This window comes from Jaculus jaculus, chromosome 6, assembly GCF_020740685.1.
Source record: "Jaculus jaculus isolate mJacJac1 chromosome 6, mJacJac1.mat.Y.cur, whole genome shotgun sequence".
Lineage (NCBI taxonomy): Eukaryota > Metazoa > Chordata > Mammalia > Rodentia > Dipodidae > Jaculus > Jaculus jaculus.
Window position 1 is genome coordinate 144,034,822 of NC_059107.1, and position 16,696 is coordinate 144,051,517.

The following is a 16,696-nucleotide window of genomic DNA, read 5'->3' on the forward strand; positions in this document are numbered from 1 at the left end:
CTTGGACGTGAATTGTCAGCTTCTCCTAAAAACAAGTCATTTCATGATCAATTTTGACATTATTGAGTATTGAATAACACAAGTGTAAATTTATCAGAAAGAATGCTTCAGAACAAAGGGAATGTAGTACCCTCCCTTATTCTTTTCAAATGATATGTGTAAATACGTCCTAGAGCTCTAACCTCGGAAGGACAAGGCTACCCCCGAGCCCAGACAGTCTACTCCTCTTGGTGAGTGGAGAGATATAGAGAACTATGAGAGTGAAGCAGATTGCCTACAAACCACGCCCTCCTCGGGCGCTTTGTAAGCAGCTGTGTCGGGCTGTGCCTTCTGCACACACATTTGTAGTTATTGTCTGATTTCTCACACCACGCCTAGATTCCCATTTTATGGACGATAGTCCTGGAGCACAAGAAGTTGAAGCCATGTAGGGGACAAGCTTGCCCACATTGCTGGCCAGTAGTTGAGTCAAATCTCTGCCCCGTCTTCTGACTCCAGGCCCAGCGTCTTGTGCCTCCCCTGCATGTCACCACAATGTCTGACATTCACTGTAGAGTTTACCCATCTCACAACAACAGTAGTAGAACGGAGATATGGGCAGATTTTGGTTTTATTGGTACTATACTACTGTTATTTTGCCCAGTCCTAGTAAGGGCTCATGCTTGAGATTTAGAGAAATATATCCCTAAAAGTGAGCAGAAAATAAGGTTTATGCAAAATGTACTATGAAGAAAGGAATCTCAAATGGCAAAGTCTGTCCCTGGGGTTGGCTTTAAAACTCAGCTTTTTTGTTTGTTTGTTTATTTTTGTTTTTGTTTTTCCCAAGGTAGGGTCTCACTCTAGCCCAGGCAGGCCTGGAATTCACTATGTAATCTCAGGGCAGCCTCAGACTCTCGGTGATTCTCCTACTTCTGCCTCTCAAGTGCTGGGATTAAAGGCGTGTGCACCACACCCATCTTAAAACTCAGCTTTTGATAATTAAGCAGAACAAGATCTTTAAGATATATTAAGGAAACCATCAAGTGAAAGCCGCAAGACATTATGAAGTCTCAGATTCCAATTCTTTTCTAGATATAAAAGATGTATCATAAGCCAAGTGTAGTGGTGCATGACTTTAACCCCAGCTTGGGATGCAGGGGTAGGAGGATTGCTTTGAGTTTGAGACTAGCCTGGGACAACAGAGTGAGTCCTAGGTCAGCCTGGGCTAGAGTGAGACCCTACCCTAGAAAAACCAAAAAAGCAAACCAAAAAAAAAGATGCTTCATAATTTATTCTCAAACTACTATGAATCCTTCAGAGAAAGATGCTTCAGTTCTGTGTATATTTCTCTTAGTAATATAGCATGTGCTTATCACATGGTTGGTCCATTCAGCAGCAAATAAGTGACATGTGCTGTGTACATGAAGTTAAGTCAAGGTGCTGTAGATGCTGTGTTGAGCAAATGAATACTGTCCCTGAATTTTGGGCTGGATTTTTCCAATGAAAATGACAATCATCAAATTATTGCTAAAAATTTTAAGTAGTATCCTGAAAGAATATGTCCATACGGCGCATGTGTCATACAATGGCAACAATGGAGATGATCATGAAAAGATTTTATTATACAGTGATTCTTAAGTGGAGAAGTCAAGAAGGATGGGTATGCACTGACTTGCTCATGTGCACATGTGGTTGCACTGGTGTCCATGTTTGGCAAGAGATTGGGTGGGTAGGTATTGTCATCAAAGATATGCTCTCCTTGAAAATTAAAAAAAAAATTAGTTTATTTGAAGCGATGTGAAAATGTATGGGATCTCCAGAGAACAGAGAGAGCGGTGTCCTGTGAGGCCAGAGGGAGACTTACAAGACAAAATAAGGGCTTTACTTTTATCCTAAGAGAACAGGAAACAAACAATTATAATCAGAATCATGATATGCTTTCTGTAATAAATGCATATTAGTCTGCACAGTCAAATAGTCTGCTGAAAAACAAAACACATTATAACTTGTGCTCAGCTTTCAAGCAGTCATAAAATACAAAGTATTAACCACAAGGAAAAGTGTGCACACCCTTGGTGGGGAAGGAGGGGTCTTCAACCAGTACCACCATCACATTGTTCTCTTCGTTTCATCAGAGGATTTCTAGAGCATGAATCTGCATCCCGAACGTGCTCCCCAAAATTCCACCGAAGGGCTCATTGGTTCTCCTCTTGTCTTCCCTGCAGATCTGCGTGGTGATCGCCGCTGTGTTTGGGATCGTCATTTACCGCGTGGTGACTGTCAGCACCTTTGCTGCCTTTAAGTGGGCTCTGATCAGAAATAACTCTCAGGTTGCAACCACAGGGACCGCGGTGTGCATCAATTTTTGTATCATTATGTTGCTGAATGTGGTGAGTGAGCTGGAAGGTAACCAGCCAAATGTGTCACTAGTGGGGCCACTGTGTTAGTTTCTTCTGTTGCCAAAAAAATAAAAAGACCTGCCCTTGAAGAGGAGGGCGGCTGTCAGGTAGCACTAGCAGCCTTGACATGAAGGCGGAGCCAGGTGTTCAGCAGGCTTGGTACAAATCTAGGCCACGGGACCGTAAATAGCTTTTTCACTTGGATAAGGTACTAAACCTCTCTGAACCTCAGCTCCCTTGTTCATCCAGAAAAATATTGCTGGATTTGGGAAAATTCAAAGTGCACTCTAGGAGATTCAGATCCAGCTGAGAACCTGTAGCAAGTTGAGCAGCACTGGTTTCCATTCCTTTTCCTTCAGAACATGGGATGTTGTCAGAATCCAAAGCTTTCCTTAAGATAACCACTCAAGGAAAATGTCAGGATGACGTACAGTACTCGTGTTGACTCAGACTTCTTGCATACTTCAGCTCAGACCTCTTCCTTGAACCCCAGACTCATATGTGAGACTTGATCATCTCTAAAACTTTCCAGCACAGTACCCAGTCTTTCCTTCAGAATCGGCATCTCCCACAGCCTCTCTCTCTTGTGGTTGCTCAAGATAAAACCCTCAGCACTGTCTTTCACTCATCTATTACTCTCTCCATGATGGGTTTCTCTCTACAATTATGGAAGTTGTCAATAAAAAATTAAATTTAAAAAATGTATCTGCACCAAATATGGTCTCATTTATAATCCTAACACTTGAGATGCTGAGGCAGGAGGATTGTAGGCAGTTTGGAACTTTGAGTCCAGAATCTGACCATTTTTCACACACACCCAACTCCCACCCTGGTCCAAGGCTCTGGCATCTCCTATCTGGGTGTCTCAGTGACTTTCCAACTGGTCTACCAGCCCCCCAGTCAGCTCCCCTCAGTCTTGGCTCAATGCAGCAGCCAGATGGAGCACGTTGCGCATAGGTCAGTATTATCGCCCCCTACAGGTTGCAACCAGTAGCTCTCTTCCCCCTCAGAGTGAAAATCTGTGTGTTCTGAATGGTCTGTCCAGCTTTTGCCCATCTGGGCCCTGGAACATCTCTGGCTCTATCTCTCCTCACTCCCCGGTGTTCTAGTTCTGCTCTCAGCCCAGGACTTTTTCCTTGCTGTTATCTCTTCCTGAAATACACCACACACCTAGGTTCTGCACAGGCCACTCTCACTGCCTTCTTCGCTTTGTTCATGTATTACTTCTTTAATAAATGTTTCCCTCATCACTGCTTTTCAAATTGAAACCCATTCCTTCCCACTAACCATTTCCCTCCTCCTTTCCTGCTTTATTTTTCTCTATAGCATTTATAAGCCTGTATAAAGTTCCTAATTTCATTTATCATGTCTTCATTTTAGAATATAGGTCCATAAGAGTGGCACCTTCCATCTGTTTTTTTACTCCTGTTATTCCTTAGTGCGTAGAATAGCATCTGGGACATTGTGGGTATTTGGTAAATTGTTCTTCTTATTGACGGAACAAAAATAATGGATAATTAAGCTGGCCATGGTGTTGCATCACTTTAATCCCCACACTTGAAAAGGTGAGGTAGGAGGATCTCTGTGAGTTTGAAGACAGCCTGGGTCTACAGGATTCCAGGTCAGCCTGGGCTAGAGTGAAATACTACCTCAGAACAACAATAAAAACAAAGAAGAAAACAGTACTGGTTAATACAGTTAGACTTTGAGGTTGACTGTACATTACAGCACTGACCGTAAAGGATGGCATATGTATGGACTGAGCACAGTATCGGTCACGAATCACAACTTGATTACTTACTGTTCTGCTCAATTGAGTCATGTCTTCAGTCTGAACAACCACACTGAAATGCTCACATGGTTAGAAAAGGGTTACAGCTTTCCATAGCCCCAGTAACATAATACCACAGCAACACAGGCAGGCTTGTTTAGATTGCCATGTCTTACTCTTTAAATAATTCCAAATCCATAACCAATAAGCCCTGTGTAATTCTCAAGAGAATTTACCCCCCCCCATAAAAAGAACTTCAGTTTTGATTTTTGTATGAGCTAGTTATCACTAAGCTAATGAGATATGCTGCTAAGTCATCACAAGTCATGTTAAAATATATAAGGACTTCCCACTATTTTAGAAAACACAGTTTAAAACTCAGATATTGCAAAGGAAAAAAGAATATACAATTGCTGAGAATGTAAATATTTTGTCTGTACATACTGAGTAGGTGTCAATGGAGTCAAAGTAATACTTTGGCTGAAAACCATCAGTTCAGTAGTCTCTGCCTCAGAAGACAGCCAAGCAAAGATGACGTAGTAAGCTGAAATGAAGAAGAGATAGTGTGGACTGGACAAAGTATCTACTTGCTGGCATTATAAAACACCTATGTTCTGAGTATTAGGCAACTAGGCATTTGATATATTTCTCTAACAAGGTTTCACAGTAGTCAAAATGGATGATGTAGTGTCCACACACTGAAACTAACACATGGTATTTACAGGAAACAATTTGGTGCATTGTGTGTTTGTATGTTACTGCTTATATGTGTTAGCTGTCTTAACGTTTTTATTGTTTATGTTTTAGTTAGCACGCAGGGTTCTAGTAGCGCAATCAATTATCATGCAGTACTTACATGTTAATTAGCATGGGAAGCATTAGGTATCACTATGGCATTTTCAAATACAATTTGTTTTGAACACTTTTTAAAATATTTACCGGCCATTTTTATTTCTTCTTTTGAGAACTGTACATTTCATTGGCATGTTTGATGACTGGCTATTTGGAGATTTTGTTGTTTTATTTTTGCAGCACATTATAAATCCTAGATATTAGCTCCCTGTCTGAAGTATAGCTGGTAAGGGTTTTCTCTTGTTCTATTCTTTTGATAGTTTCCTTTGCTGTGCAGAAACTTTTTAATTTCATGTGGTTCCATTCATTAATTCTTGGGGCTATTTCCAATGCAATTGGAGTCCTATTCAGAAAATTTCACTGGAGATGCAGTGTGAACCCCTGTGATACTCTAATTTCCCAGTGACTATCAGACTAGCATATGACCACTAAGTCAGAAACGCTAACGACAGCAGGAAATTACAGGCCATAGAGAGGAGAGGAGAGAAGAGAGAAGAGAAGGGGAAAGGGAAGGGCAAAGAAAGGACAGGCATTCATGCCCCAGAGACCCACAAGCAGCATCAGCCAGGGCCCTTTGGTTCAGCTCCCAGATGCCCTGCTTTCTGGGCCTCTCTCCCAGTCCCTCCACCCCTGCAAAGACTCTCATATTGCTGTCATTTGCCCTGAAGCTTCTTGAGTTCCATTATGAGGGTGGCCAAGTGTGTAATGTAGTTTAGAACAGTTTTCGTCAGAATATAAAAAGTAATCATTTAAGTCCTTAGAAAGCAATATCCTCACAACGGACGGCAGACTACTGACTATAATGCAACTTAGAGCAGTCCAAAACTAAAGTCTCTACTGGCTTCTGAAATTACTCAATTTAAGATATTGGTGGCTATAACCCAGTTATATAGGCTTTCTACAACTCTCTAAATTGTTTTCAGCTACTTAAATTTTTGACTACTGCAGCCTTCCAAAATTAAAAAAAATCAACATTAATCAACAATACTTCATTAACTGAATATAAAAACCTCAAGGAATAGATCAGTTCTTAATTTATATTTACTAAAAACTCACCTTAAAATAATGCAATTATTATAATCACATATCCTGTTTTTGATTGTTTTGCTGGATTTGTTCAGTCCTACCTAAAGAGCAAATTTATATGTCATGTATATCTCTGCTTGCAAAAAATAAAATATTTTTTTAAAAATAAAATAAAAAGGCATGGGATCGGGATCTAATAGGAAGAAGGGTTTTAGTAGGAGGGTAAAAGGGAAGAGAAGATAAGTTAGGGGAATCAAAATGCAGTGGATATATGTATGAAACTGTCAAAAAAATTTAAAAAAAGGAATCTCACCAGTCAAAACTAATGTTCCTTGATAATTCTCTGAGTAATTAAAATAATGTCATACCTTGATAGCAAGATATGCTTGATTAGAACAGATGTTCTAATCTCTGGTTTGCAGGGATTTGGTTTTTATGGTCAGACAAGTATGAGCAATATATCCCACAGAGTTTCTATTGAAATTATACCAGTCTCTTTGAACACTGGACTCCATGAGGCTGAGGTTTCCATATACTGCATTTTCTTATTTTATTCTTATTTTGAAAGAGAGGAAGAGAAAGAGGCAGAAAAAGAGAGAGAGAGAATGGGCGTGCCAGGGCCTTCAGTCACTGCGAACAAACTCCAGGTGCGTGAGCCCCCTTGTGTTCATGTGCATCCTGTGCATCTGGCTATCTGGGACCTGGAGATTTGAACATGAGTTCTTAGGCTTCACAGGCAAGCGCCTTAACTGCTAAGCCATCTCTCCTGCCCCATACACTATATTAATCACGTGGCTAAATTAATCATATATTTGTGTAGGAAAACATATGACAGTATAGCAAACAGTCATTATTGGAGTCTGTAGTCTTTGCATGTTTCCTGGTTCCACAGTAAGCAGAAATCATGGAGAAGAGAATTCAGATGTTAAGGGAAACCCCAAGGTCAGTGAGTCTAACACCTGTCACATCTATACGTAAGGGAAACAGTGGTCTGAAGAAGAGGTGAGGTAACATGCTCAAGTCCCACAAAGGTAAAGCTGTAACTTCAACCTGAGCGGCAGAACAGTGTGTTTTAACTACTTAAATCTAAATGTGGTTTTAATCTTCATGTTATATAGTCCATTAAACTAGCTGTCATTTTTTTCATGTTTCATCTTTCTGAAATTTTTTGTGTGTATGTGCGTTTGTGTATTGCAGTGAACACACGTGTGTGTGTGGAAGCCATAGGCAGACATCGGGTGTCTTCCTCAGTTGGTGCCCATCTTTTTCATTAAGACAGAGTCTCTCCCTCAACCTAGAGCTAACCCACCTACTCAGTGAGTCTAGCTAGCCAGTGAGTCCTAGGGAGTTCTAGTCTTTCTGTTTCTTCAGTCCCAGGATCACAGATTCATACCAGGACACCTGGCTTGTTACATGGGCTCTGGAGATCCAAACTCGATTCTTCATGCTTACGTGGGAAACACTTCACTCACTGAGCCATCTTCCCAGCTTTTATCTTTATTTTTTTTAACATTTTATTTATTTTTGAGAGAGAGAGAGAGATGGACACATCAGGGCTTTTAACCACTACAAACAAACTCCAGACACATGTGCCACCTTGTGCATCTGGCATACATGGGTCAGGGGAATCAAACCTGGGTTCCTCAGGCTTCACAACAAGCACCTTAACCACTACGCCATCTCTCCATCTCTTTTGTCTTTATTTTTAAGGAAAAAAATTATTCTTTCTTTCAATTTGCGCCCTCTATGAAGAGTCTCCTGTAGCTGGATTTACACACACACACACACACACACACACACACACACACACATCCTCAGTTCCCTCTTTGGACTATCCATTTACCAGATGGCGGGTGAACTATGGAAACATCCAGCGCACTAATGGAAAAGTAGAGTACCATAAACTCCGGGATTTTCCAGAAATTTCCAGTAATGTTTGCTCACTCCAGAATTTATGAGTGCTGTAATGTGGAATTCAAAGCAGTCTGCAAACAAAAAGGTTCTACAACCTTACCATCAGAGGCAATCCTAGAGAATTTCTATTGAAGGGACTGATACTCGTGACTTAATATGACTGCCCAACCTCACTCAGAAAGCTGGAAATTGGTAGCAGATAGTCTCATCACAGAATTTATTCAACCTGAAGCAAGAAGTAAAACTTTAAGAAAAAAAAGATAGTTTTAAAAAAAAATTGTTTATTTTTATTTATTTGAGAGCAACAGACAGAGAGAGAGAGAGAATGGGCACACCAGGGTCTCCAGCCACTGCAAATGAACTCCAGATGTGTACGCCTCCTTGTGCATCTGGCTAACGTGGGTCCTGGGGAATCAAGCTTCTAACCAGGATCCATAGGCTTCACAGGCAAGCGCTTAACCATTAAGTCATCTCTCCAGCCCCCAAAAATGATAGTTTTATTTATTTATTTATTTATTTATTTGAAAGCAGAGAGAGGGCAAATCTGGGTGCTCCAGGGCCTCCAGCCACTGAAAGTGAACTCCAGATGCATGCATCACTTTGGACATCTGCTTTATGTGTGTACTTTGGGACTCAACCCTGGATCAGTGGGCTTTGCAAACAAGTACCCTTAATCATTGAGTCATCTCTTCAGCCCCAAGAAGTGAAATTTTAAAAACAGTGAATCTTTGCACATTTCTGACTTTCCTTGAATGGACACAATTGTTCATGATGATGTCATTGTTTCAGCAATAGATAATTAATAAGATTATCTCACTCATGACTTGAGTGCTTATATTCTTTTTAACTGTTGTTTTTAGAACATCTATACTTTGTTAAATGCATGAAATTTATTTTGCAGCTCTATGAAAAGGTCGCATTGCTTCTGACAAATTTAGGTAAGTAGAACCCTTTAATTGCATAACTAGTCTTATGGTTAGCCTTCAAAGATTCCTTTCTCATATACTGCTGCAATGAAATATTCCCTTCACTTGGAATCACACACAATTCATTCTTTGCCCTCAACAGAATATTTTAAACATGTTTAGTAATTGGACAGTCATTTGTATCTAGACCTTTAAAATGTGATTTTTGTTTCTTCACGTCTACACAGAAAATAGTATCATAAAACTACATATGTGTAAAGTATCCAGAATCATTTAGAAAGTGTTTACTTTCTATTATCTACATTTGAAAATTATAGAAGTCTTGAGCCACGTGCAGCGGCACACTTCACTAGACCCAGCTGCTCAGGAGGTTGAGACAGTATGCTTTTAGCCCAGGAGTTAGGCCAGCCTTGGCGACATAGAAAAATTTTGCAAAAATATCAAGTGTTCATGGCATAAAAGCACAGCAACATTAGTTGCTTTGAAGACTAGCAGCCTTCTCATCAGAAATGTAGGCAGGCCGATGATAACTGACATTTGTCAAAATAGCATTCCTGTGGATAAATTGCCTACCGGAACATTATCCTGAGCTCAGAAAGCACTAGATGATCTGGTAACCAGCTATAAGCTATGCATTTACCACATTTTCAAAGTATAGAAATTGTCTCAATTTTATGAATGAGGTATAAGTTGATCGTAGAGAAAATTACATGCTTCCGTGGGTAACTTGCTTGATGGCATTCCCATAGGTAGCTTGTCCACAGGAGTGGGGGAAATCTCATTGTTTTTATCTACAACAGCCATTATACCAACCATTCATTGTATCTGCATGCCATATATAGAGTTGGCCATTTTACTGCATCTCCTTTTATGATACTCACATCTTCCAATACCACCCCTTTGCCAAAAGGAAAGAGGTTTACCATGAAAGAGGTAACTACCCTTTGTGAGGCTGTGTCCAATGGCAACTTGATCCAGGCTGGCCAGGAGGTCATGATTTGAGACACCTGAGAACCCAACTGGCCAGCAATCCAGAAAGCTTTCGCTCGTAACTAGTCTGGTTAGCGTACGTGAACTCGAACTGAAGCCCATTAAGAAGTGTTCACCTTTCCTTCCCTCAACAGCAGCTCTGCCTTGTTCCAATACTGACAAATTATTTTAAGTCAGATTTCCTATCTTTCTCCCTTTCTTTCTCAAGTCCCATCCCAGGAAGCCTTTTGTGTTATAACTCACAGGGAAGGAGTTGATGGGGTGAAATGTTAAATGAGTAATTAGAAACTTGGAGAATGTGGAATCAGGGAAAATGCTATTGACTTAAGTACATTTTCTTTGACCTTGCCAGAGGTGAGGCTTCAGCTCCTAGGGGAAGGATAAAAGCATCTAACATGAGATGTCAAGTTGGAGGCTTGACCTTAAGGACAGCTGGCTCCATATTCTGGTCTACATCAGTGTCCAAAGAGCATAGGTTTCATGAAAATTGAAATATGACAAGAAGAGAGTTGGCCCCTAGCTAAGGTCAGAGAACTGCATGGCACAGATGGTGATATATGGGGAAGGCTCTAGAGAAGAGGGCATCACCTTGGTCTTTGTCTGTGAAGATGGAAAAAAAGTGGCAGAGGGAGGTTAAGGCAGAGGAATCCTGTCAATGTGCAATAGACTCAAAGGACACTAGAACTAGCAGTCAAGGCCTCAGAATCATGAAAGGCTGAGTGGGAACCTGACTCAGGCAGAAACCCTGAGACAAGCGAGGACACTGCAGGGAACCGAGACAGAATGAGGTACCTTCTAGCCAGCCTTCCCTGCGCCAGCCTGTCACTGTGGATCAATCTGGATAGAGATGTTGTAACCATTTTGCTACCAGACTCTTACTTGCGCTTTGTGATGGGGGCCCGAAGTCCAACCCCCAGCTGCTCTGTTTCATCACATGTCATCTGCTGTCAAACTGGGGCCTCCTGGCCTCCTTGAGACCATCCCCTCCTCCCAGTCAGCATGGGCGGAGGAAGGGGAGAGTGGGAGCTGGGAGGGGCTCCGACTCAGCATCTCAACCCCTGCCCCCGTTTTTATCCACAGAACAGCCTCGCACAGAGTCCGAGTGGGAGAACAGCTTTACCCTGAAAATGTTCCTTTTTCAGTTTGTTAATCTGAACAGTTCCACCTTTTACATCGCATTCTTCCTTGGAAGGTAAGAACCCTGCAACCCCACACCTCCCCAGGCCAGCTGAGAACAGAGCACTCACAGGCCACTGTCCTTTGGAGTGACCCATACACAGTGTAAGCCCCCTCCCTCCCTTCCCGGATGTCAATGCCACCTCAAATCTTGGGAAATAGTCTCCACTCAAAAGTGCCTGTTCTAGCCGGGTGTGGTGGCACACGCCTATTCCCAGCAATTGGGAGGCAGAGGCAGGAGGATCGCCGTGAGCTTGAGGCCACCCTGAGACTACATAGTGAGTTCCAGGTCAGCCTGGACTAGAGTGAGACCCTACCTCGAAAAACCAAAAAAAAAAAAAAAAGTGACTGTTCTCCTTTAACTGCTAAGGTAAGTAGAAGAAAATAATTTGCACATGTAAATGATTGATAGAAAACTTGTGACTTCCATATGCACCAGAATCAGGCCCCTGGGTGTCACACATATATGAGCAGGTGACAGACAAGGGAGGTAGCCTGTCACATGGCCTAGATCCCCGACTTTGCAGAAGGAAGGGCCTCCCGGTAGAAAAGAGGACAAAAATGAGATGCCAGGGGATAGTGGTGAGTTTTGTGAGGATTTGGGAGGGACTTCGTGTTTTTGGTAATATGCCATGAACCCTGTCCCATCTGTGTTGGGTTTTGGTGAGGTGGGTGCAGCAGCCTCTCCTGACTTGGTTGACTACTCCAGAAGCATGACACTCTTGTTAAATAATTTGATTTTTTTTTTAAAAAAAAGCATTTGTGTCATTCAAATTATCAAATGGGTTTAAATGCAGGAATATGACTGCTGCTCCCACAGGTTGGAGCGTTCGATGTTCTGCAGAAAATGTTTACAGTCACAGCAGGCAGCAAGAGCAGGTTCCTGCTGTCAGAGCCGGAAAAGCGGCCAGAATAGAATGTTCCCTGGAGAACTCCAAAAACCATAGCGATGTCAGTTCTGGAGGGTTTTCGAACTGATCAGACCTGATGCCTAGCTGCCCCTATAATTTACTTAGGAGTGCGTTGAACTGAATATAATATTTACTGAAGCCTTGCCTTCAGAATGCTAATGGTCCATTTCTGTGTGTTGAAGATTTACAGGACACCCAGGTGCCTACTTGAGGCTGATAAACAGGTGGAGGCTGGAAGAGGTCAGTATTCTCCCGTCATCCCTTGCTTCCTCCAGACTTACATAAAACAGCCTTAGAGCCGGGCGTGGTGGTGCAGGCCTTTAATCCCAGTGCTCGGAGGAGGATCACTATGAGTTCAAGGTCAGCCTGAGATTACATAGTGAATTCCAGGTCAGTCTGGACTAGAGCACTAGAGCGAGACCCTGCCTAAAAAAAAAAGAGAGAGAGAGAGAGAGAAAGAAAGAAAGAAAGGAAAAGGAAAATTAACAAACAGCCTTAGAGAAACTGTGTGCAGAGTAGACATGGGTCACCCGTCTTCCTCTCCATTGATTCTTGGATCTCTGTGTTTGCTTACCTTGCAGTGCCACCCTAGCGGATGCCTTATTGATCTCTGTATGCAAATGGGTATTATAATGGTGCTAAAGCAGACCTGGAATAATTTCATGGAACTTGGATACCCGTAAGTATTATGAAGAGACATCGTTGCTCATTAATGGTGTTTCTGGGCGTGGCAAGTAAGATAAGCAACGCAGACTCCACCATTAGGCCAAGTGCGTCATGCGTAGATATTCAAAACAGTCATACAAATAAATAATAAACATTGGCTCACATAAAAGGTTTAACACAAGGCACATGAATTAAAGGGAATGTTCTTTATGAAGTCTCTGTGGTCCCCATATATTGAATATGTGCTTGTAGAATGCTTTAAGTGATGTCTTGGACTCACTTGGATTTCAGTATTGGAGCCCTTAGCTATTTTATTTTTTATTTATTTATTAGCAAAATCTCCACGTTCCTTTTCCTATGCTAAACTGAAATGGTAATTTAAAACAAGAAAACAGGGGTGAGAAGATGGCTCTGCAGTAAAAGGCTCTTTCTTGTAAAGCCTGCCTTTGTTTGAGTCCCCGGTTCCCACATAAAGCCAGATGCACAAGGTGACATATGTGTCTGGAGTTCATTTACAGCAGCAAGAGCCCTGGCATGTCCATTCATATTCATTCTCTCTCTCCCTCTCTTCCTCTCTCTCCTTGCAAATAAATAAATAAATAATATATTTAAAAAATACAACTGTAGTAGTTCCTTTTCATTTTCTCATCGCTCGGACAATGCAGCCCAGGAGAAGCAGCTAAGAAAGAAAAGGTTCTTCTGCTTTCAAGGGGAAGTTTCGCCATGGCAGAGGAAGCTTAGCAGGAGCAGAGGCTGCGCTTCACACCTCAGCACACCAGCTGGGAGGAGCAGAAAGAGCGCGCTAGCTCACGCTGACAAGGGGGCTGTATATAAAATAACAAGGTCCACCCCCCGTTAGACACCTCCTCCAGCAAGACCCCACCTCCCAAAGACTTCATCAGCTGGGGGGGGGTGAATATGAGGCTTAATTAGAAACACACAAGACTATGGGGGACATTTCATATTCCACCACCACATTACCCTAAATTCAGAGTACAGGAAAAAGGACTTGTGGAAAAGAGAAAAGTTCAGGGATGCAAAAACGAAACAGTAGTTTCTAAGTTAGTATATGTGGACCAGTAAAAATATTTTATCTGCTGATGAGAATTTTCGTCGATGACAATGGCTAAAAGCGCGCATCATCTTTGCGAAAAGAACCTTCGAGTGCTGTGTGTGAGCTCCCTGTGGTCAGCTCTGCTCTGAGGAAGCGTAAGTCAGCAGCCCTTCCACGTCTGCTTCAGCTCCTCACCTGCTGTTTTCCCTGTCAGCTCTGTGACTCTGGGGGGTGGGGAGGACCATAAGGTCTCTTGGACTCAGGAGATCACTCAGACATCACCTCCTTCACTTAGAAAGTCTCCTCTTAGCACCCTGTCAGAAGCAATGCCAGTAATCTTCTATTAGGTTTTCTTTAAAAGTTACTCCACGTATTTTATGTATTTGTGAGGGTAGTTCAAGGCAGGATCTCACTCTAGCCCAGGCCAACCTGGAATTTACTCTGTACCCTCAGGGTAGTGTCGAACTCATGGCAATCCTACCTCAGCCTCCCAAGTGCTGAGACGAAAGGCATGCACCACCATGCCCAACTGTTTCCATAAAACATTTGAAAAATAAAATATAAAACAAAAAATGAGAAGTGTGATTTTTGCATAAGATATGAACCATATTTAATCAAAATGTCATAGAGATCAGCGAAGCTATATTTTGACCTCTAATTATGTAGACTTACAGACTTATAACTTAATAGACCTAATAGCAAAATTGTTAGGCAGATGTTTGTTTTTGATACTGATCCTAAATTTTCTTTACCTACTATATTTTGTCTTGACATTTCCATTCCTGTGCATCCTCAATTTCTCACTCTTTCCTGGTCCTCTGTAGTCCATAGAGACTCTGCCTCTCCTTGAGCATTTTCTCAACCCTTTCACCTGTTATAAAATTTACTCCTGTGTCCAGCATCAACCTCACCAGTGTGAAACATGGTCTACTGGGAATCAGAGACCGTGTCAAACTGAAACCCAAAGCAAGCCAGTCTAGTCATGGGGGACTCTTTGTGTCATGAGATGCTGTTTGCAGGTTTGCAAATTTTCAGGTCCTTGAAATCAGAATGTGCCTATCAGCGCATGTGTGATAAAACTGTGGGTATCAAATTAAACCATGTAAGTAAGCTAGACTTTTCTACTACTGGATATGTAGATATTGCCTTTGTACTGGGTCAGTTTATAGCATTCTTGGTCTTCTCTGAACATGAGACCATTTCGTAAATGATTAATATAAATCCCCTGGTCATTCTGTCAACTTGCAGATAGCAATTAACTTCTTGAATCTAAGGTTTCGTTTCCTGTCTGAGTGTTTTTCATTAACTGTAACTGAATTCTCTCTTTTATTCCTCAAGTCTCAGAAGCAATTTGTTTATTTTTTTTTTTACATTTTTGACATTTTTCACACATGTATATAATGTAGTTTGATAATAAATTGATCTTGTCGTACAGGTTAATTCAGAATTGGTGGACTAGAAGGAAAGTGCGACAAGAACACGGGCCTGAGAAGAAAATAAACTTCCCACAGTGGGAAAAGGACTACAACCTTCAGCCTATGAATGCCTACGGACTCTTCGATGAATACTTGGAAATGAGTATGGGAATATTCTGCTCTACGTTAGTTATAACTGCAAACCTCTGGCCTCAAGCTACATGCAGTTAATCATCCAAGCCACTTTATGTGAGGTGACTCCAGTGTGAGGACATTCCAAAGATACATGCAGAGGGAGGCATATCTTAAGAAATTCAAGCTAGGGCTGGGGATGTAGCTAGGTGACAGAAGCCTTGCTTAACATGTTCAAAACCCTGGGTTCGATCCCCAACACTCACTACAAATGAGCAACAAAGGAGTTCAAAGACCAGCTATTTAAACACTTCCTGATGTCATATCATCTCACTTGGACTTTAGGGCCAAATATGTCTCTCCTTAGTATAGAGATTGCTTAGCATGGTCAAGGGCTTGGGTTCAATTCCCAGTAACACACACATACACACACAAAGACATACACACTACATAAACCATATTCATGAAGCTTCCATTCCCCATAACTTAAACACCTTTCAGTAGACACCCACATCTCAACACTGCCTTATTAAAGAACTGAATCACCAGAAAAAAAGAATGTGTTGGGAAATTTGGTACACCAAAACAAATGAAAAAAGTAATTATTATTCATGGAGTGATTTGTCGATTTACTTATTCAACTGACATCTTTGAGCTTTAAGTGTCAAGGAGACACTGCATATGTCACTAGAGATACAAACAGTAGTAAGGCACAGTGCCCAGCTGTCAGAGTGCAGAGGCTAGAGAGGAAGAACCAGAGATATAAAGAGTAAGTGCAGTAAACAGCCATACTAGCTTTAGCATGAGGCCATGGGAGATATACTAGGGGCAGCCATTTCTGTTGTGGAAACGACGTATCAGGAAGCTAGGAATAATTAACCCACGTTCAACTCACATTGAAAGGATCAGATTTCTCTAGACTCAAACCCAAGCTAGTTTCAGCCACGTGTCCTGGGGGGAAATTATTATATGGTCTCTTAATAGAAATACTGTGTCTATTTCTCCTATTCTTTTTTGAGTATTTTATTTACTTAAGAGACAGAAAGAGGCAGAAAGAGAGAGAGAGAGAATGGGAGCACCAGGGCCTCTAGCCACTGCAAATGAACTCCAGATGCATGGCCCCCCCTTGTGCATCTGGCTTACGTGGATCCTGGAGAATCAAACCAGGATTCTTTGGCTTTGCAAGAAAACGCCTGAACTGCTAAGCCATCTCTCCAGCCGCTGTTTCTCTTCTTAAAAAGAAAAGTGTATGTGTAAGTTCCCTAATGTAGGGGAGAGGTGAGAGTAGAGCTAGACAGGATGAACTCTTCTGAAGGAAGCAGTCCTGGCTGGGAAAATGTGAGAATTAAAGGAGTACTAGGATTGATGTTTAATGTTTCTTAGATTGTTTATGTCCTAAGTATTGATTGATGTTTTTAGCATTTCAATTATAGGACAACAGAATGATATAACTTGGAAAAAATCAATTTGAGCATTAAAAATAAA

General features: G+C 41.6%; 1 protein-coding gene across 6 annotated transcripts in view; it reads left to right on the top strand.

Annotated features, from left to right (window-relative positions):
* The window catches only part of Ano4 (anoctamin 4), a 429,439-nt gene that overhangs the window by 386,146 nt on the left and 26,597 nt on the right, over positions 1-16,696 (top strand). For all 6 annotated transcript variants that reach the window (XM_045153480.1, XM_045153481.1, XM_045153482.1 and 3 more), the window contains 6 exons: positions 2,205-2,369; positions 8,843-8,879; positions 10,938-11,049; positions 12,127-12,184; positions 12,526-12,623; positions 15,100-15,242. In XM_045153480.1, coding sequence (XP_045009415.1) covers positions 2,205-2,369; positions 8,843-8,879; positions 10,938-11,049; positions 12,127-12,184; positions 12,526-12,623; positions 15,100-15,242 — 613 coding nt within the window. The remainder of the gene's footprint in view (positions 1-2,204; positions 2,370-8,842; positions 8,880-10,937; positions 11,050-12,126; positions 12,185-12,525; positions 12,624-15,099; positions 15,243-16,696) is intronic.